The following is a 21,864-nucleotide window of genomic DNA, read 5'->3' as shown; positions in this document are numbered from 1 at the left end:
CCTTGTGCATTATATTTTCTTCTCTAAAGTTTGTCAGAAATTGCTGGCATCATTATTCTTTGAAATACACTCCATTGTGCTCGCTTCGGCAGCACATATACTAAAATTGGAACGATACATAGAAGATTAGCATGGCCCCTGCACAAGAATGACACGCAAATTCGTGAAATACACTCCATTAATGTTTACAAAAACAAACACGTTTTTAAAAGAAGTATTTTAAGAAAAGCAGTCTCTTTGAAAGAGCCTTTCATTACCTCTGTTACCTTTGAATGAATTCAGTGTACACCCCTTTATATGATATTTGAAGTGTCTGATAACCAGCGATAGTTTAGATAACTAATGATAGTCATTTCCATGAGAAAACACTGCTCTACTAGAAAACCTCTGATGACTTCCTCCTTGGCCCAGTTGGGACACCTATTTGGAATTTGCAGGTTTGTGTTTCATGTTTGTAGATATAACAGTCTGAGCAATTGCTTTCACCCCACTTTTGCAAAGATGTCTTTATACTTTTTATGCTCTTGAACCTTCTTAGGTTGTAAAAGGTCTTCATCTTTAACAAGCTCTGTTTTATAGGATTGCTGACCCCGACCAGCCAGTGCTGTGGTTGGATCAGATGCCAGCACGAAGTCTCAGCAGAGGTTTTAACAACCACATCAATTTAATCAGGTATGACCCTCTGTGCATCTTGGTTGTTGTCAGGAGTTTATCCTATATCAACGGGCCTGGAGACAAGGGTGGGGGGACATTGCTCTGTTCCTGGTGACTTTGGCGAGGGCCGCAGATTCGCTCTGCCCTGCAGCGTAGTGCCTGCGCTCTGCTCAGTGGTCCAGCTGCAGAGGGGAGCGCTGCACCTGCCCTGCCCCTTTTCCAGCTCTGTTTTGATGCAGAACTTGAGGAAGGGTAGAGTGCCTAGAATGTCAAATTTTTTTGGGGGGGGGGGCGGGGGGGGGGGTTGTTTTTTTTTTTTTGCATTTTTCTAAAGCTAGAAATGGGGAGGCAGTTAGACTCCCGCATGCGCCTCACTGGGATCCACCCGGCATGCCCACCAGGGGGCGATGCTCTGCCCCTCTGGGGCGTCGCTCTGTTGCATCCAGAGCCATCCTAGTGCCTGAGGCAGAGGCCACAGAGCCATCCTCAGCGCCCGGGCCATCTTTGCTCCAGTGGAGCCTTGGCTGTGGGAGGGGAAGAGAGAGACAGAGAGGACGGAGAGGGGGAGGGGTGGAGAAGCAGATGGGCTCTTCTCCTGTGTGCCCTGGCCGGGAATCGAACCTGGGACTCCTGCACGCCAGGCCGACGCTCTACCACTGAGCCAACCGGCCAGGGCCTAGAATGTCAAATTTTAACAAGTCCTAAAACATGAAAGTTATTAGATGGATGGAGAATGTGACATTTATTGTACTATCATGATATATTGCATGCCAGTTGTGGGGGAAGGGCTGCCCCCTCCAACCCCCCAGCACACACAGGGTTTGGATCAGTAACACTGCAGGCCACGCCTACTGGGGGCTTTTCCTTTCCGCCCAGAGGCTCTGCAGCTTAGGGAGGCAGGCGCAGTGCTCACCTCTTTACCTTCCCTCCTGTGCTCAGCCACCCTCTCAGTACCTGATGAACAAATCATAAAGGACATCACCCATTGAATTTAATTATAGGTAAATTCTGCAAATATGGTAGTAATGTCATATCTAAAATACTTCTAGATACAAAAATTGGCATCCAGAAAGCAATACTCTATATACTTTTGACATTTAAGTTTAATGGCAATGTCATTTATAGATTTTTTTTTTAATCTAGAAAATAATTTTTCCCCTTGTGACTTGTATATTTTTGTTTCTTATGGAGTAGTTTGTGACATTTATAGAGAAACTCAACTAGCTTTCTTTGAAGTTCACTGTCCATGTGCTGTGCTGCATGGTGGTGATTAAGAAACATAGTAAGTCCTGACTTCAGAAAGCGCATAGCGTAGTGCAGGAGACAGACAGTGACAACTGTATGATGTATTCAGATGTGATAGTCATGTGTAGATACTGGGGACACAGAAAAGGGCACTCTGACCAGCCTTCAGGTGGTCCCGAGCTGTTTGGAAAGACTGGAATCACAGAGAGGTGATTGAGGCATGGACCCACAGCAATTTGGGCACAGTCGGAAAAGACTAATTTATCGTGATAGTGACTAGTTTGCAATTAAGGGGTACCCACAATCAAGGCCTAAAAGAGGCCAAACTATAAGTAACTTTTTTCCCAAAGTATGACTCACTTTCTACTCTATGGGAAGGCATTTTTTTCCCCTGAAAGTGATGGTGGGCTTTTCAGAGATTGTGAGCAGAGGAGTGACAGAAACACATTTGCACAATCAGGGGATCACTTTGGCTGTGGGTAGCAGGATGGGTGAGAAAGGGCAGCGCCCAGGAGGGAAAGGAAGTGGTTAGAGGGGTGTAATAGCTCTGGTGAGCAAGTACTGCTGTCTGGAGTGCAGTGTGGGGGTGAGTTGGAGGGAAGAGAGGATATTGCAGAGGTAGTCTGAGGAGCGCTGGTGGAGGGTTAGACATGGGGATGCGTAGAACCACAGGAGCATTCCATCTCTGGCTCAGGTCATGGGTGTCCCAGTAGCCCCGTAGCAACTGGACAAAAAGTGGGTGGACATGGTTGGGGGAGGGTATTGCTGGGGGAGTGCAGGGGAGTGGATTCCTGTACTACTGTTATGAACTTGAGCTTTGGGGGGAGTCCGGGGAGCAGTTGAGCAGTTGGGTGTGTGTATATTGTATACCTATAGTCTGTGCACATTTTCTTGTGCATGTGTATGTCGGTCGGATATATACACGTACATGTACACGCTAGTCAGGTGTGTACATTCTCTTGTCCGTGTGTGTGTGTCAGTCGGATGTGTACATGTACATGTATACACCAGTCAGGTGTATACATTCTCTTGTCCATGTGTGTGTCAGTCAGATGTGTACCTTAGCATGTTGACTAGAAATGTGAGAAATCAGGCTTCGGGTAGCGAGCAGAGGATCAGAGGAGAATGCTGTCAGGAGAACTAAGGGGCAGAAGGCATGTTGCAAAAAAAGTGAAAGGACCCATAGGGGGAAACTAGCATGAAAGTCTGAGCTCATTTAAGCACTGGAGGATTTTGGCATCTCTGGGGCTGAGTCTGGTACCTTTCCCACCAGTGTAAGCCCCATGAGCTGAGGCACAGTCTCGCTAAGACCATCCTTTGCTTCTCTCCATTTGTTGGTTGCAAACAAGTGAATATTCCAATCTTTTATGCTGCATTATTTTCTTGCTGTTCTTTTGAATAAGCTTGGAAATTAGAGATTGTTTGGAATATATTCTTTTGTAAAAATTCTTAATTGTTTTTCTTACAGGGGTCAGGTGATTAACATGAGATACCTGGAATATTTTGAGAAAATTCTTCATTTTATTAAAGATAGAATTCTTATTTATCATGGGTAATCCTTTAATTTTTTTCTTAGTAATGATTTCATATATTTGTTATATTTATGAAACTTGAAGACTAAGCCTGTTGACCAACTAAACAAAGTATCAGATTTTTACAACATATTTGGAATCATAAATCCTTTCATAATGTCTTACGATCTTCTCTTTAATAATAACTTAACAAAATCCACGGACCTCAGCTGAATGTGTTTGATCTTACATACAATATTGTGACTTAAGTCTCTTTCTTCTAAGAGGCTGGATGTTTCTTCGACATTTTTTATAAGAGGTTTCATCCTTAATATTCGTTCTCTCTGAAGTGAAAGGTAGGGAGATAAAATAGATATAACTGAACATAACACTGGAGAAAAAAAGAATTCTGAGTGGTCCATTATCACCAAGTGAATATATAAAATTGATACAAAAACCTAGCAGGGTACTTCCATGTGAGCAGCTTTAGAAGAAAAAGACATCTACTTCTAATTTCAGAGTTGGAAGAGGAGTATCAGGCTTGATGACCAAACAGGATGTCTGTCCATTCTGCTTTTCCCTCTTTCACCTGCTAGCTGAGCTGCTGCCCATTTCCTTAATTCTCATTGGTAGCCTAGCCCTCTTTATGATTAAACCATCTCATTATTTAGAAACTTTAGTTCTGGCCCATCATTTTGAATATTGAGCCATCATAATTAAGGATGATTTATTTAAATTAGAGGTGATAGTATAATTATGACATTTCTGTATTACTGTGTTTCCCCATGTATAAGACGCACCTTAATTTTGGGGCCCGAAATTTGAAAAAGAAAAAGTAGTACATAACGTTATTGAACTCAGATTTTATTCCTCATAAAATTCATTCCTGTGAATAAGCAGAAAATGCTAGTAAAAAAAAATCTACAACCACTGTATAAGATGCATCCAGTTTATAGACCCCAAATTTTTCAAAAAAAGTATGTCTTATACATGGGGAAATACGGTAATTTTAGTTCCATCTCTCCCCCTTTTTCAGAGCTAATAACCCTAAAGGCTTGTTGGAAGTCAGAGAAGCTCTAGAAAAGGTGCACAAAGTAGAAGACCTTCTTCCAATTATGAAGGTAAGTTTAACATCAATCACAGTACCTTTTTTTTTAATTGCAGTATGTTTTTAGGAAAAAATAAAACTACAGTACTTTTTTAGTTATTAAATACCATGTTTATTAATATTATCCTGTGTTTATTTATTTATTTATTTATTTTTTTTACAGAGACAGAGGGATAGATAGGGACAGACAGACAGGAACGGAGAGATGAGAAGCATCAATCATTAGTTTTTCGTTGCCCGTTGCAACACCTTAGTTGTTCATTGATTGCTTTCTCATATGTGCCTTGACCACGGGCCTTCAGCAGACTGAGTAACCCCTTGCTCGAGCCAGCGACCTTGGGTCCAAGCTGGTGAGCTTTTTGCTCAAACCAGATGAGCCCGTGCTCAAGCTGGCGACCTCGGAGTCTCGAACCTGGGTCCTCTGCATCCCAGTCCGACGCTCTATCCACTGCGCCACTGCCTGGCCAGGCTATCCTGTAAGTGTTTTAAAGTTTAGTACACTACCCAAATACGCTAACATAAACATACTGAATAATAACCAAAATAAAATAAAACATAGGCATCGGGTTCAAACATAAGAAGCAAATCTGTGAGGAAGTAGTGATATCAGAAACAGAAGGAAACTTAAAATTGCAGACAGTGGAATCCTGCTTCTGGTCACAGAGGAGTAACTAGCACTCAACTGCCCTTCCACATGTAACAATGATAAAACAGGACAAAATGTAAGGCAGCCATTTTCAGGTGTTAACCAATTGTATTAAAAATTTAAAGGTAAACACTGAAAGAATTCAGATAGGGTGTATCCTCTTCTAAATCTCTGGAAGGCAGGGAAATGGAATAAAGAAAACAAAGTCGCCTGACCTGTGGTGGCGCAGTGGATAAAGCATTGACCTGGAAATGCTGAGGTCGCCGGTTTGAGACCCTGGGCTTGCCTGGTCAAGGCACATATGGGAGTTGATGCTTCCAGCTCCTCCCCCCTGTCTCTCTCTCCTTTCTCTCTCTCTCTCTGTCTCTCTCCCTCTCTCTCTCCTCTCTAAAATGAATAAATAAATAAATAATTAAAAAAAAAAACAAACCAACCTTTAAAAAAAAAAAAAAGAAAAGAAAAAAGAAAACAAAGTCAATTCCAGGGAAAGCTTACAAGAAGATGAGGGAAAAAATAACATGTAGGAAATTCTGTAATGGCAGTGTCAAATCTCAACGTGTCATTAATAATCGACCCCTTTGTTGAAAGACTGAGATTCTTAGATTGGTTTTGAAAGTCCAGGAGGCCCTGGCCAGTTGGCTCAGTGGTAGAGTGTTGTCCTGGTGTATGGATGTCCTGGGTTTGATACCCGGTGAGGGCACACAGGAGAAGCAACCATCTGCTTCTCCACCCCTTCTCTCTCTCTCACACTTGCTCTCTTGCAGCCGTGGCTTGATTGGTTCTAGCACATCGGCTCTGGGCACTGAGGATGGCTCTGTGGCCTCACCTCAGGTGCTAAATAGCTCAGTTGTGAATATGGCACCAAATGGGCAGATCATTAGCCCCAGACAGGGGTTGCCAGGTACATCCTGGTCAGGGTGTATGAGGGAGTTTGTCTCTCTATCTCCCCTCCTCTCACTTGGAAAAGAAAAAGTTATAGTCCAGGAGACACTTACAACATAATGACATTTAGAAAGAGGAAGGGCGAAAGGTGTGTCCGGCAAATGATGAAAGGAAGAGTGGATGTGGCCACAACAGCGTCAGAACTGTTTGAATTCAAGGAAAGGAGACTTCAGGGGACAAATTGTATTGTTTTAAAGTATAATCCATTAAGAATTTTGAGCTTTTTATCCACTAATGAATATAACTCCCCCAAAATCTGTGAATAGCAGATAGATTTAGACTTTGATATAAAACAAATAAACATTCTCCTTGCAGCTATAGTAGACAAGACTGATTTACATCAAATAAAATTTAAGAAATTTATATGGATGAACGAAGAGTATCCACTTCTAAGGAATAACCAGGAAACATCAGGTTGTGTCCAAGCCATGAGCTAAGACAGTACCGGGTCCACATCTGCCTTGCCAGGCTTAGGAGAGCCTATTTCCCAGACTGGGTCTCTGGCTCCTACCTGCTTAGGAGCTGATTCTGCAGATCAACCTCGGGGGTTATCGCAAGGGTCTGATAACTCGAGGAGTGGTTCTCAGTCTTCTCAATCCCATGTATTAACTCAGTAAACATGTTCAGATGCCCCCTTTGCTGTGCTAAGATGAAATTTACAGAACACTCCTCACTCAACTCTTTAAAAGTCAACGTTGTACCGTAAAGGAATTCTAAAGTGTAAGTAGGTTGGGATAGAATAGTGTACATTCAGCATGCCAGCATTCAGGCACATTTTCGTGAAACACAATTGAGATCTATATGTAAAATGACAGTGGCGCAGGTATCATGAGCTATTGTCATTGGTGACGTGGTTTTCTGAAATGGTAAACCACACTCAGTTAAATTCCAAACAATATGATACATTCTTTCCCTTAATTTGTGTGCTTTCTGCAATGGTGGAAAATTCAGTGTGCATTAAAACTCTTAACAAGTATTTAGTGTGTAAGTGTAACAGGAGTTCCAGGCCTTGGTGTAATGATTGTTACAGATAGGAACTCTGTCTGCAGAAAGTTCAATGGGCCATCAGGTAGTCTTGGCTCCCACCCACCTAATACAGTAGCCACCAAACTCTGCCGTAAATCCACCAAATGCCCCCCAGAGGGCAGAACGGCTTCACCACACAGGAAGACACTTGGATGCACCACACAGGAAGACACAGGCACGGTCTAGTTTTTAATCGTTAGCTTTCCTGTGAGCATCATAGGCATTTAATGGTACTGCACTGCTCACAAAATTTAGGGGATATTTTATCGCTTCATATTCATTTTGAAATACCCTCTAAGTTTTGTGAGCAGTATATATTGGGCAGTATACAAAATCAGCTTAGGATTTTAGTGTGGTACTGAGGTCCTCTGTGACCTCCAACTTACGGGCCATGCCGAGTGGAAGTTGGACTTAGAGTTTGTGTTGGGGTCTGGGGACAGGCAGAGGTGTCATCTGTCCCTAATTGCTGGGTCCCTTGTATCAGCGACTTCTGAGACCCTTTCTAAAAACATGGAAGTTGGAGTCAGCACTGCACTGTAGCAGTTGGGATTTACAATGAATTTTACATTAGAAACGTGAATTTTTTTTTTCCCTGAAAGCAGTTCAATACTAAAACGAAGGATGGGTTCACTGTGAACACAAAAGTCCCCAGCCTCAAAGATCAAGGGAAGGAATATGATGGATTCACAATCACTATTACTGGAGACAAGTACGTATGCTTCCTGAATGTGGGGCGAAGGTGGCTGCTGTCAGAAGCTGCCTGCATTGCAGGCTTTCGTTGTATCCTGAGATCGAAACATGGCCCCATGTGTAGCTATAACAGTGACTTTTTTCACATTACATTTTCAGTATTCTACCGGCCAAATCTAACCGCTTTCTGGATAGTACATATAATGTCTAATGTGGTTTGTGGAAAATATTCTTCTGAGTTCTCAAAGTTCATTGTGGGAAAGGCTTCTACTAATAAAATGAAAAAAAAAGATGTGAAATTGGCAGATTGAAAGCCATTGTAAGTTTATTTTATTTTATTTTTATTTATTTATTTATTTATTTTTTTCATTTTTCTGAAGCTGGAAACGGGGACAGTCAGACAGACTCCTGCATGCGCCCGACCGGGATCCACCCGGCACGCCCACCATGGGGCGACGCTCTGCCCATCCTGGGCGTCGCCATATTGCTACCAGAGCCACTCTAGCGCCTGGGGCAGAGGCCACAGAGCCATTCCCAGCGCCCGGGCCATCTTTGCTCCAATGGAGCCTTGGCTGCGGGAGGGGAAGAGAGAGACAGAGAGGAAAGTGCGGCGGAGGGGTGGAGAAGCAAATGGGCTCCTCTCCCGTGTGCCCTGGCCGGGAATCGAACCCGGGTCCTCCGCACGCCAGGCCGACGAAGTTTATTTTTTAATACAGGTTTTAATGTATATGAGAGACTAATGTGGTCTTAATGTACAAAATTTAGAATACACAGATAAGCAAAGATTAAAAAATAAACCATTATTCAGAAACTGAGATTATATTATTGTGTTTTATAATGTGTTTCTTTATTCCCTTCCCATGACTTTATGACATTTCACCATGTCCTGTTCCTGTAAGCATTTTTAATAATTGCATAGTATTCCACTTTATAGATGTAGTTTCTTCTACTGTTTTTTTTTTTGTTGTTGTTATTAACCATTTACAGTGTTTCCTATTTTTTCACTTTATAAATGGCACCATAGGAAACCTTTTTATTAACTATATCTAAAATCCAAGGCCCTGGCCGGTAGACTTAGTGGTAGAGAGTCAGCCCAGTGTGTAGATGTCCCAGGTTCGATTCCCGGCCAGGGCACACAGGAGAAGCACCCATCTGCTTCTTCACCCTTCCCCCTCTCCTTTCTCTCTACCTCTCTCTTCCCCTCCCGCAGCCAAGACTCCATTGGAGCAAAGTTGGCTTGGGCACTGAGGACAGCTCCATGGCTTCCACCTCAGGCGCTGGAATGGCTTCAGTTACAAAGGAGCAATGCCCCAGATGGGCAGAGCCATGCCCCCTAGTGAGCATGCCGGATGGATACTGGTTGGGCGCATGCAGGAGTGTATCTCTCTGCCTCCCCACTTCTCACTTCAGAAAAATACTAAATAAATAAATAAATAAATAAAATCCAAGCTTCATCTAGGAGCCTTCATATTCCTTGAATTTTGAGTGGACTCGCCTTGAACCTTCCCGCCCCCGCACTCCCACCCACCCACCCACACTCAACCTGCAGGCCTGGTGATTTCTGCCTGCTCAGGCGAGGCTCTGACTCCTGTTCTCTGGCCCCCTGCCTCGTGGCCTCTGGCTTTTTCCTCGGCTTTTACTCTCAAACCACAGGAGCCCGTTGTGAGGTTCCATGGCAAAACTTAACAGGCCTTCCTGAGTAAACCCTAGTGTGGCAGCTTCCACATTTTGTGACCTTTCCATGTCCTTGAGGTTCCATCTCTACTGCAAGCCACCGACTTATCAAAGTACTTTCCCAATAAAGGTCATTCTCCCCCCAAAAGGAATTCCAGGGTTTGCTGTCAATGTAAAATTATTTCCTCCCTTTTCACCCACCAGTGTTATAGATAGAGGTATTCTCAGATTGAATTCTCTGGTAGAAATGAATTACTGAGTAAGAGTAGGCAAAGTTCCTTCCCCCTGATATGTAGCATCTTTCCACACTGTCTGTGTCACCCGTCCTCTGGCTCGCTTGCCCAGGGCCTCAAACCCCTCGCATGGGCCCATGCTGATGTCTACATTGCCCATCTCCTAGTGGGTTCCCAGTGCTTCCCTGGTATTCCTAAGGCTCCACTCCACTGGGTGTGTCTCCAGCTCGAAAAATTACTCCCCAGTCCATACCTTGTCATTGCTTGTTGGTCCCAAAGCCTACTCTCCTGCCAGGCAATTGAGGCCTTCCATAATGTGATCTCGACCCATATTTCCTGCTTTACCTGAACCATTTTCCAGTTGGAACCTGTCCTGCCAATTCAGCTGGACTGCTTACTCTCTGAGCCTCTGTCAATCCTGTCTTGATCTTCAAGACCCAAGTTCAGGCCTCTTCTTCCATAAAGCATTTCCTGTGTTCTTCCATGTCTTTTAAGTTGGATCTGATCTCCCCCTTTTGAAGCCCAATGAACAGTGCTTTGGCCTGAGCACTGTCTCCTAGTAGTCCGTGGCCTTGTTTCTGCTTCCCTTCCTCAAAAAACAGCTGCTGTGCCATCTTCTTTCTAGGATCTAAGGGCCATGTTCAGCACTCTTGTTATGGATGTTGTACAATAAATACCTATTGTGCATCCTCCACAGTTTCGTGGAGCTAAACATGCAGCAGAAGCTTTAAAAAAGAGAGGGGGGGGGGAAGAAAAAAATAAGAGAAAAGAAAGAAGGAAACAGCGGACTCCTTGAACTTCCTGCGCTCAGTTCTTGCCTCTGATCCCCAATCATAGTAGGCAGCTGTCTGATAAAATGTTTACTGGGCATTAAAAATAGTTTTAAAACTATGTGTAGTTTCCTTCTGTAATAGCTTAAGCGTATATAATAACATATGGTTAGACTGAGCAAAATACCATGATTTTTGAAAAATAGATTGCATACTTGTGGCCTATGCCTCATCTGTGAGTAGTTAGCAAGGCGAGGTCTGAGCTCGGTGTGTCTTGGCCACTTCAGCTTTCTCTTTGCTTCCTGTTTTACTTGCTGTGCTGGGCTCTGTCAGTTGTATAACATATGCCTTTGACATGCTTGCCCGGGGCCTCTAACCCCTTCTTGTGTTTTTAGGATTGGCAACATACTATTTTCTGTGGAAACGCAAACCACAGAAGAGAGAACACAATTATATCACGCTGAAATAGATGCACTTTATAAAGATCTAACAGCAAAAGGGAAAATTCTCATCCTTTCCTCTGAGTTTGGGGTAGGTGTTTGGTTTCCTTTTGCCCATGCTTCCTGTGACTAAACTTTTTAAAGCCTCTGCCCTTCCATTGGGATTATATGTTTTATGCTTGAGATCAGCTTCATTGTACCTATAGTTTTTAATATCTTACCAAAATAGTTCCCATAGGTGTTAGCTACAGTAACTGGGGAGGGGAAAGAAATTTATTGTATATGATATTATCATAAATTTGGGCTTTGCCATGATTTCAGTGAAAAATTTGGTCCATAATGAAAATGACCTTCTTTTCCTGATGGTCTGTGATCTTGTCCCTCCAGTGCCCACCCTGACTCAAGGGGGCCCCTTGGAGGTGGGATCTGACATGTCACCTTTGTGACTGCAGCTGTCACTGTGCTGAGAGTCTGGTGGGCACTCCATCCGCGTTCTGGAATGGGTCCCCATGGCCCCAGGAAGGTGCTACGCATTATTCAGTGAATTCATATATTTAAGTAACTAAGTTTTTATATGTATTAATAATTAAGCATATTTATCACCTAAATCTGTGGGGGCTTGTAGAAAGCCTAATTGATATTAATAAGTGCTTTGTTTTATTTTAATCTCAATGTATATTTTGACATTGCAGATAACATTCAAGGAGACTGAGCTCTTTATGTTTATCAGAAAAGTTAACAGTTTTAAAAACAGCTGGGAAGAAACCACTCTAGACTAGACTGTATGTTCCCTTTCATTAGCAAAACAGTACAGAAGAGTATTAAGTATTCAAGAGTGAGAGAGTAGGTTCTTGTGGGAGAGGAATGTGGAAGTCCTCCTCCTGATGTAATGATGCTTCTGTGTCTTGTCCCGATGAAACCTAGTTTACAATCTAGTGTTTGAGGTCATGAGCATGTGTCTTTTCTTCTAGGAGGCGGATGCTGTTTGCAACTTAATCTTATCCTTAGTTTATTACTTTTATAATTTAATGCCACTCTCTCGAGGATCCAGGTGAGTGATGTCCTATCATTTAAGAGGTTTTATTTACACTGAAAACATGATTGGTTTGTCTGGTTTTGCTTACACTTCCTGTTGTAAGTGTGGGTACAAAAGTACCCCAAGCAATGACAAGAAGTCCCCCACCTTTTATTTCAAAATCTACCCCAAAATTATTTCCTTGATCTACCGCATCCTCAAAAGCATCATGAAGGACAGTTCTGATGCTATGTATGATACTTGCGTTCTGCAGGCGCAGGCTCGTTCCTTCAGGGAGTGTGCGCTGAAAACATGTGTGCCACGTCCTGCTCCCTGTCCTTTCATTTTGACACTTGCCCAGACTGTCACCCTGCTTTCTTTGCCCCTCTCCCCCAGTATTTGGCCACTAATTGACCTCTAGCCCTACTGTTTTATATTTTGAGTCATTGGCCATTCCATATTATCTTTATTACTGTGAATAAATTCTGGCTTGTTATGAATCCCTCAGGCATTCTGTAGCTGTCATTTACACGAAAGAGGTGTCAGCACGTTGTCTTTTTACTCCTTTACCCTGTGCCTGCACAGTGAGTCGCGTCAGCGTGCAAGCTGTTGCTGGTTTGTACAGTGTGTCTGTAAAGTCATGGTGCACTTTTGACTGGTCACAGGAAAGCAACAAAAGACGATAGAAATGTGAAATCACCAAATAAAAGGAAAACTCTCCCAGTTTCATACCTATTCAGTGCAGTTCAATGTCGGCTCACGCACAGAATTTTTGGGGCTCCTTAGGTAGCCATCCCGTATAGCCTCTGCAGACTCGTCACTTGACTGATGGCTTACCAGAACGGGGTTTCTCCACCAAACTGCTGGTTTCTTTCAACTGCTTATCCCACCGAGTAATGTAATTCCTATGTGGTGGCACTTCGTTATAAACGCACCAATATTCACATTGCTCTTTGGTCACGGATTCGAATTTAGCGAGCCACAGAACACACTGAACTTTCCTCTGTACTGTCCACATCTCAACTGGCATGGTCTTGGGCTGCTCCACTGTATACACGGTGTTACGTCATCATCTGTGCATGTGCACATGCTGCCACATCATCCTACAGAAACTGGGAGGGTTTTCCTTGGTGCAGATTTTACTTTTCTATCGTCTTTTGTTGCTTTCCTGTGACCGGTCAAAAGTGCACCATGACTTTACGGACACGTTGTATTTTAATTTAAGATGTGGTGGCTACAATAATATACCTGTAACCTGACCAGACAGTGGCACAGTGGATAGAGCATTGGACGGGGATGCAGGGACTCGGGTTCAAAACTGCGAGGTCGCCAGCTTGAGTGTGGGCTTATCCAGCTTGAACACGGGTTCACCAGCTTGAGCGTGGGGTCACTAGCTTGAGTGTGGGATCATAGACATGGCCCCATGGTTACTGGCTAGAGCCCAAAGGTCGCTGGCTTGAAGCCCAAGGTCGCTGGCTTGAGCAAGGGGTCACTCACTCTGCTGTAGCCCCCAGTCAAGGCACATTTGAGAACGTAATCACTGAACACTAAGGAGTTGCAACAAAGAATTGATGTTTCTCATCTCTGTCCCTTCCTGTCTGTCCCTATCTGCCCCTCTCTCTGACTCGCTCTTTGTCAAAAAAATAATAATAATATAATATACTTGTACATCTTTAGTAATACTTTAAAAGTAAATCTCACCTAAATGTAGTAGTGAGTTTTATTACAATATTAAAAAGGCATGAAAACAAAATAGGCACATAAATATTGTAATATCAGCAAGTTATCGGTAGCCGTGTGCACAGAGTATACGATGCGTGTAAGGCAGGACGTGGCACCGTTCACCCGCCACTGGCGCTTGCCCTGGCGCTGTGCACACCCGGCAGTCATCATGGTCCTCAACAACTCTGGGTGCCTGCTGGCAGCTCTGACAGTGAAGGAAGTCGTGCTGCTGTCACCCTCGTCTCTTTCCCTCTGTTCTTGCTTCTGTTCAGGCGCTGGACCCTGTGGATTCTGCCCCTAACCCTCAGTTCTCTCTCTCCCTTCTATGCACAGCTACTGCCATGGTTCAGACCCTTATCCTGGCACAACCTTTTTAACGAGCCTCCCGCTTCCGGGTTTTCCTCCTTCCACACGCTGTGCCCCCAGTCCTGTGTGCCAGCTGGCTCAAGTTCACACACACTGCTGTCATGTACAGTGCCCATCCCTGTCCCACCCTGGTTTACCCTGGCCTCGCCACCACCCTCCTTTATCTGCCCTGTGCAACAGAAGGTCTTCCCTCCACCACACCTCCTTGCCTTTCCTCATGTCTTCATGTCCCGCCCTCTCTGCCTCTTGCCCTGCCCCAGGCCCTGGAAGAGGCCAAGCACCTGCCCATGCTCTGTGAGGTGAGCCTGGTGGGTGAGCCCTGGGCACAACTCGCTGCGCATGGGTGTGGGCTCTGCCTGCGCTCCAGCTGTCCTTTTCGTCGGAGGCAGGCGGTGTCTCATTATCTTGGTCCTGGGACGCCTTGCACAGGGGCACACATCGGTGTGTAATAAAGATGTCAGAATCAAGAGTGAGCCTGTTATGTGCCAAAAGGAAATTGATATAGTGTATCACTTTTCATAGTCTGTTAGTACCTAGAGGCATGAGTGCGGCTTTGCTTCCCTGAAGGCCAACGTTGTTTAACACTTAAATGATAAAATTAATCTGTGTGCACTTACAAAGTGTGTTATAGATATGCATGTTAAAGCCAAGCCTCATGAAGTTGTTAAAAATACAAACAGACATTCTCTAATTTATTATTTCACAAGAATCGAAAAACTTAAGTGGAAAGAAATGTCCTGATTAAAAGAAGCCCTTATTTTCTTTAGAATATTCTTGGTCACATTTACTCTTAAATTAATAAATCAGTAGATACTTTTTTTAGTAGTAAATTAGTAAATACTTTTTAAACCAAATGAAAGTAATCTTCTGTTTCATGTCCCAAAGAATTCTTAAAAGAAATTAAATTTCATCTTTTATGACGGGAAATCCCCGGTGAGCTCCATAACTGTAGGTGGACTGATTGATAATTGTTCTTTATTTGGATAGTGTGATAGCTTACTCAGTGATTGTGGGAGCGTTGATGGCAAGTGGAAAAGAAGTAGCTGGGAAGATTCCCAAAGGGAAGGTACGTTGAACCGGGAAAGGAAAATGGTGGGTTGTGTTTAAATTCCAATCTGAGTTTTTGTGTTAAGTATTTGAGTCAAACAGATGTCAGAGTAAGCTTTTCTCCTCTGTATTTAATAGCATTCCTAAATTTCTTTCTTTTTTTTTTTTTTCAGTTAGTTGACTTTGAAGCTATGACAGCCCCTGGTTCAGAGGCCTTCAGCAAAATTGCTAAAAGCTGGATGAACTTGAAAAGGTCAGTACTTGATGGGGTCAGCAAAGATATTGCAGATAGGGAGGGAGGAAAAGGACTACTTTTAGAGTTATTTGAGAAACTGGAATTGTACTCATTTTTCTGAGTTGCTATTACACCATGAATTTAAAGGTTAAAATATTTTGTTGTGTAAGACTCCTTAAAGGGTGAGTGTATGGACACAAGTGAATAATGAATAAAAAAATACACTAGTAGGTGAAAGGAAGTTGCAGATGTCTTATTTTTATATAATCAGATACTTATTTCTCGTGGCTAACTTACCCTTTATTTCAAACTGTTGGGTTTACTCTTCAGGAGTGAACTTGAAAACTGAGCTGACCTGTCTGACCAGGCGGTGGCACAGTGGATAGAGCGTCGGACTGGGATGCAGAGGACCCAGGTTCGAGACCCCGAGGTCGCCAGCTTGAGCGCAGGCTCATCTGGTTTGAGCTAAAAGCTCACCAGCTTGGACCCAAGGTCGCTGGCTTGAGCAAGGGGTTACTCGGTCTGCTGAAGGCCCACGGTCAAGGCAGATATGAGAAAGCAATCAATGAACAACTAAGGTGTCGCAATGCGCAACGAAAAACTAATGATTGATGCTTCTCATCTCTCTGTTCCTGTCTGTCTGTCCCTGTCTACTATCCCTCTCTCTGACTCTCTCTCTGTCTCTGAAAAAACAAAAAAAAAAACTGAGCTGACCCATTGCAGACTTCTCCCAGGAAAGTGTGCATGGCCAGCCACACTTGACTCCCACTAGACTCTGAGAAGGTGGGACTTTGTTCTGATTTAGGTGAGAGTACATGTGAGTCAGTCATCGCAAACCAGAAATGACCCCTGACTATTTCTATGAGGGGAGTCCAGCTGACTGTAGTCTTCCCTGGTTCTTGTTTCCAAAAGCATCACAGAGGAGTGTGTAAAGTTGGGATGAAATTAAGCTCACAGATGTTTTAATATTTAATAAAGAACTAGAAAGCCCGGCGGTCATACGAAATGACCGCTGTTCTAGATATTATAAATTGTAATTAAAATGATTTGTGCGAAGGTGTCTGCTAATTCAAACTGAATTACCCAGGGCAGGCGGCAAGGACGCCCCTTTGCTTACTGCCCCACGGGGTTTCCCCCTTCTACTTGCTTAATTGCTTAAAGTAGAGTGCAATGAAGGAAACCACTGGTGGTTCTTAAGAGCCACCGCTAGCTCAATAAATAAAGGTGATTTAAATAATAAAATGTTAATTCACATGTCAAAGATCTCTTTGTACACAACATTTCTTGTGTAGATCTTTCCATCATTTTTAAGCTCACCTTGCAGAGGACCATCAATTATTTTTAATTTTACGTCCGTTCTTTCACGAACTCTTGAACAGGCAACATACAGTTGACCGTGTCCAAATGCAGGCTCAGGTAAAAAAATGCCAACACGGCCCTGGCCGGTTGGCTCAGCGGTAGAGCGTCGGCCTGGCGTGCGGGGGACCCGGGTTCGATTCCCGGCCAGGGCACATAGGAGAAGCGCCCATTTGCTTCTCCACCCCCCACCCCCTCCTTCCTCTCTTCTCTCTCTCTTCCCCTCCCACAGCCAAGGCTCCATTGGAGCAAAGATGGCCCGGGCGCTGGGGATGGCTCCTTGGCTTCTGCCCCAGGCGCTAGAGTGGCTCTGGTCGCGGCAGAGCGCTGCCCCGGAGGGGCAGAGCATCGCCCCCTGTTGGGCAGAGCATCGCCCCTGGTGGGCGTGCCGGGTGGATCCCGGCCGGGCGCATGCAGGAGTCTATCTGGCTGTCTCTCCCCGTTTCCAGCTTCAGAAAAAAAGAAAAAAAAAAATGCCAACACGCTTAAGCGTTTGGCCCTGAGACTTATTGATGGTCATAGCAAAGGCAAGTTTTACAGAAAATTGTCTACGTCTCAATTGAAACTGCAACCCTGTTTGAGATGGAGCCAAATCAATTCTTGGAATGACATGTATTTCACCTTTAGAGGAGCCAAAGACTTAGCTATTATGACATTATTTTTTAATTGGAGAACCTCTAGTCTTGTACCATTGCAAAGACCCCTTCTGGTGTTAAGATTTCTTAACAGCATAATAATTGCTCCAATCTTTAACCTCAATTTGTGAGGTGGCATGCCAGAAGGCGGGACTATTTGAATGCCGTGGCAACTTCACCCCATTGGCTAGTACAGTTACGCAAGCAACCAATAAGCTATCAGCGACAAACAGACACTTAAGCTGCATATAATAAAGATAAGAAAGTTTACCCTGACTGGTGGTGGTGCAGTGGATAGAGCATTGACCTGGAACGCTGAGGACCCAGGCCCAAAACCCTGAGGTTGCAGGCTTGAGTGTGGGATCATCAACATGATCCTAAGGTCGCTGGCTTGAGCCCAAGGTCACTGGCTTGAACAAGGGGTCCCTGGCTTGGCTAGAGTCCCCTGATCAAGGCTTGTATGAGAAGCAGTCAGTGAACAACTAAAGTGACGCAACTATGAGTTGATGCTTCTCATCTCTTTCCTCTGTCTGTCTCTGTCGCTAAGAAATAGAAGAAGTTTCACTGTTTGACCTTATTTATTTCTGCTCCTCCTCCATGGTTTTTTGGTTTTTTTTCCACATCTATCTGGCTTAGCAACCACTCTAAAAATTGCTGGGTAATTTGTACTCTGTTGAAAACAGAGAAGTTCATGTCTGTAGTACATTCCTGTTCAACTTGAAATATTCCATTAGCTTTTATATAAAAATTTCTAGCAGGTACACCTTTCCCCACCATATTCTTGTTGCAGGTTTACCACTTCACACATGCTTTCATAAAAGGGCCATGAGGTCAGAGGTCTTCCTTCTGTTTCTTACGTAATTTTACAGTGTTAATCTTTCAACAGTTCTTTAAGGAAAGAATACCACCACCACCTTACATTGTGCAGTTAACATTTCACACCATCCCTTGATATATATGATCTCATTCCACACTCACTGTAGCTCTGTGAGTAATACTGTCCCTATTGCTACAGGCAAGGGGAGTGATCTTAGAGAAATGACTAAAGCCAATAAGGAATGAGGCTGTGCCTGAAACCCGTGTCTTCTGACTCCGAGTCCAACAGGCACGCCCATGGGGCATGTGTACATAACAGTCATATGCAATCAGTTTAATTTTTTCCCCCAAAGACTGTGGTTGAACTTGTAAGCAGCTCATAACATGAGCCTTCTGCTACCTCAGCCCACTGCCTAGAGCAGAAGTCCCCAAACTGCGGTCCCTTGAGGCCATTTATCCGGCCTCCGCTGCACTTCCGGAAGGGGCACCTCTTTCTTTCTTTTTTTTTTTTTTTTGTATTTTTCTGAAGTTGGAAACAGGGAGAGACAGTCAGACAGACTCCCGCATGCGCCCGACCGGGATCCACCCAGCACGCCCACCAGGGGGCGACGCTGTACCCACCAGGGGGCGATGCTCTGCCCCTCCAGGGCGTCGCTCTGTTGCGACCAGAGCCACTCTAGCACCTGGGGCAGAGGCCAAGGAGCCATCCCCAGCGCCCAGGCCATCTTTGCTCCAATGGAGCCTCAGCTGCGGGAGGGGAAGAGAGAGACAGAGAGGAAGGAGAGGGGGAGGGGTGGAGAAGCAGATGGGCGCTTCTCCTGTGTGCCCTGGCTGGGAATCGAACCCGGGACTTCTGCACGCCAGGCCGACGCTCTACCACTGAGCCAACCGGCCAGGGCGGGGCACCTCTTTCATTGGTGGTCAGTAATGCATCCTGTGCTCCTGGAGTACTGTATGTGGCGGCACTGCAAAGCGCAGCATTGCTCAAGGACAGTACTACTTTCGGTGATGCGGGACGCACGCTTCACGGCTCCGGAAGCGCGTCATATCACTTGTTACGGCTAGCAGTGACAAATATGGAACCGGACATTGATCATCTCATTAGCCAAAAGCAGGCCCATAGTTCCCGTTGAAATACTGGTCAGTTTTTTTTTTATTTAAATTTACTTGTTCTTTATTTTAAATATTGTATTTGTTCTCGTTTTGTTCTTTTACTTTAAAATAAGATATGTGCAGTGTGCATAGGGATTTGTTCATAGTTTTTTTTATAGTCTGGCCCTCCAACGGTCTGAGGGACAATGAACTGGCCCCCTGTGTAAAAAGTTTGGGGGCCCCTGGTAGAGGATCTGTTCTGCTCACAGTTCCTCCTTGTTTTTGTCATAATTGTCTGACATTGTATTTGTGGGGTATTGGGAAGTGACTATTACAGTAGGAATAAATACACTGCTCACAAAAATTAGGGGATAAGGGAATGTGCAGATACTCCAGTACTTTCAGCCTTTTTTTGTTTTTGCAGGGGGGAGGCAGACAGACAGACAGACTCCAGCATGCACCCAACTGGGATCCACCCAGCATGCCCACCAGGGGCTGATGCTCTGCCCATCTGGGGTGTTGCTCTGTTGCAACCAGAGCCATTCTAGCATCTGAGGCAGAGGCCATGGAGCTGTCTTCAGTGCCTCGGCCAGCTTTGCTCCAGTGGAGCCTTGGCTGCAGGAAGAGAAGAGGGATAGGGAGGAAGGAGAGGGGGAAAGGTGGAGAAGCAGAGGGGTGCTTCTCCGGTGTGCCCTGGCCAGGAATTGAGCTGAGGACTTCTACACGCTAGGCTGACGCTCTACCACTGAGCCAACCGGCAGGGCGCAACTTTCAGCCTTTCATATGGTGCACTTTCACGAATGAAATAAAAGTTGGTTTTGCGTCTTATTTGTATAATTGAACAACTTTCTTTGACTTGTCGTTTGCTTTTCTGATGTTGTTTAATAAAAAAAAAATGCTTTTTCTTATCACTTCATATTCATTTTGAAATATCTATTTTTGTGAGCAGTATATATAACATACATAACATAAGCTTTTTTGGGTAAAATTGTGTTACTGCTCACACCCCTTCTTTGTGTTTTTCTCTTTCAGTATTTCACCTTCTTATAAGATCCTTCCTTCAGTATCAGAGACGTTCCCGACGTTAAGATCAATGATCGAGGTGCTAAACACTGACTCCTCTCCACGTTGTCTTAAGAAACTCTAGTCACACTGCGGTGTTTATACAAGTACAGGGCCGGACCTTTTGCTTAAGTTATTTTTTAAAATGTGGAATTATAAAGAAATTAGGTCCTTTATTACTTTTGATACCAATTTTTGATAGGAATTGAATACTTGAAATCATTTTCTTAACTTTCGGAACCATCACAGAAATCATGAAAGCAGGTTTTTGAGGGAAAAAAGGCTATACTGTTCAGGAGGGCAGCTCCTTCCTCACAGCAAAGTAAGTTTACTTCAAAAACCAAAAATTAGTAACTAAATGGAACACCAAAGACAGAACAGGAGTATTTTCATTCCTTTAAAGATCTGCATTTTTTTTCCCCCAAGACCTTCTTTTTATGCACATTGTGATGGGGAATCTTGTTTTCAACCCGATCTTCACGTGCGGGCTCTCGGCTTTACCGGAACTGGGGAATGAACGTCCGCAGGTGTCCATGTCACGTGGAGCCCACGGCCAGGACACTGAATGATGCAGACAGTATTTCCCAGTGACCCAAACACTGAATTATTGAACCCTGCTCTTTTTTTATTTTCCTCTCTGTTGGAAAAATAAACGGGTGATTTCTCTGCATCACTGTTTTTTTGACACTGGATTATGTTTTTATTTTGTGAACTAGTTTCACTTTCAGGTATAAGAGCATTCAGAAAATTATTATTTTTTTCAGACAGGGTAAAATGACCTTGAGTAAAATGGGTTCATTAAACTATTGCCATTTCCGAATCATTTTCTTTTTTTTGTTGTTTGTTTTTGTTGTTGTTAAAGAGTTAAACTGTTAATTGCTTTCTGTTACTTAGTTTCTGTGTCAGATTCCTCAAGGTATCTGTGCTCTTGGGGATTTAATAACGCTTGACGTTCGCCTGATTATCTGGAAGGCTGGGTAGAAAGCGGCATTTGACCAGGTGGGACTTGCCCTTTGGACATATGTCATTCTGGGTACTGACATAGGTTTCAAAACGGCCACCGAGATATGGCTAGTGTTCTCATCTCTTTTGATAACCAGCAGAGAAGGAGAGAATGGTATAAATTGTCAGGCACATCTCATTTTATACACAGACTTCACATTCACGGGTCAGTTTGCTCCTAAGAGGAAGGCTGCACTCATGAAAGGCAAGTGTGGTTATTTCCATCCAGCAGGTAAGGGACCTGAGGCTCTGGGAAGTTCCTACTCCAAGGTCACCCAGCTGTTGAAGACTGGGTGCTAACATTCCAGCTGGTCCTCTCTGACCCCAAGACCTACCTGCCTGACCATAGTCTGGGAGACCAACAATTCAAATTCAGGCTCTTCTCAAGACTCAGAAAACTTAGCACTTTATGGTACAGAATCTCCTTGTGTCTGTACATTTCTGTCCTCTGAGGACCATAAAACCACAGAGGACTGCCTCCTATAGGCTCTACGGGATTGCAAAGCAAGTCAGGGGTGCAGAGGTTAAAGAAAGTGGAAAGGAATGAGGTTTTTTTTTTTACTTCTTCCTCTTTTTA

At 44.1% G+C, this 21,864-nt stretch overlaps 1 protein-coding gene and 1 non-coding gene across 8 annotated transcripts in view; both read left to right on the top strand.

Annotated features, from left to right (window-relative positions):
* Positions 1-20,955, top strand: part of TTC13 (tetratricopeptide repeat domain 13) — a 126,688-nt gene extending 105,733 nt beyond the window's left edge. For 5 of the 7 annotated variants that reach the window (XM_066382976.1, XM_066382957.1, XM_066382937.1 and 2 more), the window contains 9 exons: positions 580-672; positions 3,368-3,451; positions 4,447-4,531; positions 7,732-7,841; positions 10,895-11,030; positions 11,911-11,990; positions 15,030-15,108; positions 15,263-15,342; positions 20,256-20,955. In XM_066382976.1, the coding sequence (XP_066239073.1) occupies positions 580-672; positions 3,368-3,451; positions 4,447-4,531; positions 7,732-7,841; positions 10,895-11,030; positions 11,911-11,990; positions 15,030-15,108; positions 15,263-15,342; positions 20,256-20,370 (862 nt within the window). In that variant the 3' untranslated portion in view covers positions 20,371-20,955. The remainder of the gene's footprint in view (positions 1-579; positions 673-3,367; positions 3,452-4,446; positions 4,532-7,731; positions 7,842-10,894; positions 11,031-11,910; positions 11,991-15,029; positions 15,109-15,262; positions 15,343-20,255) is intronic. The other 2 variants (XM_066382967.1, XM_066382927.1) reach the window with 1 other exon arrangement.
* On the top strand, positions 77-183 carry LOC136390219 (U6 spliceosomal RNA). The gene has a single exon (XR_010748652.1). It is a non-coding gene; the product is annotated as a U6 spliceosomal RNA (small nuclear RNA).
* Positions 20,956-21,864: the final 909 nt, after the last annotated feature.

This window comes from Saccopteryx leptura, chromosome 1, assembly GCF_036850995.1.
Source record: "Saccopteryx leptura isolate mSacLep1 chromosome 1, mSacLep1_pri_phased_curated, whole genome shotgun sequence".
Taxonomy (NCBI): Eukaryota; Metazoa; Chordata; class Mammalia; order Chiroptera; family Emballonuridae; genus Saccopteryx; species Saccopteryx leptura.
This window is presented reverse-complemented; position numbering and strand designations above follow the sequence as displayed.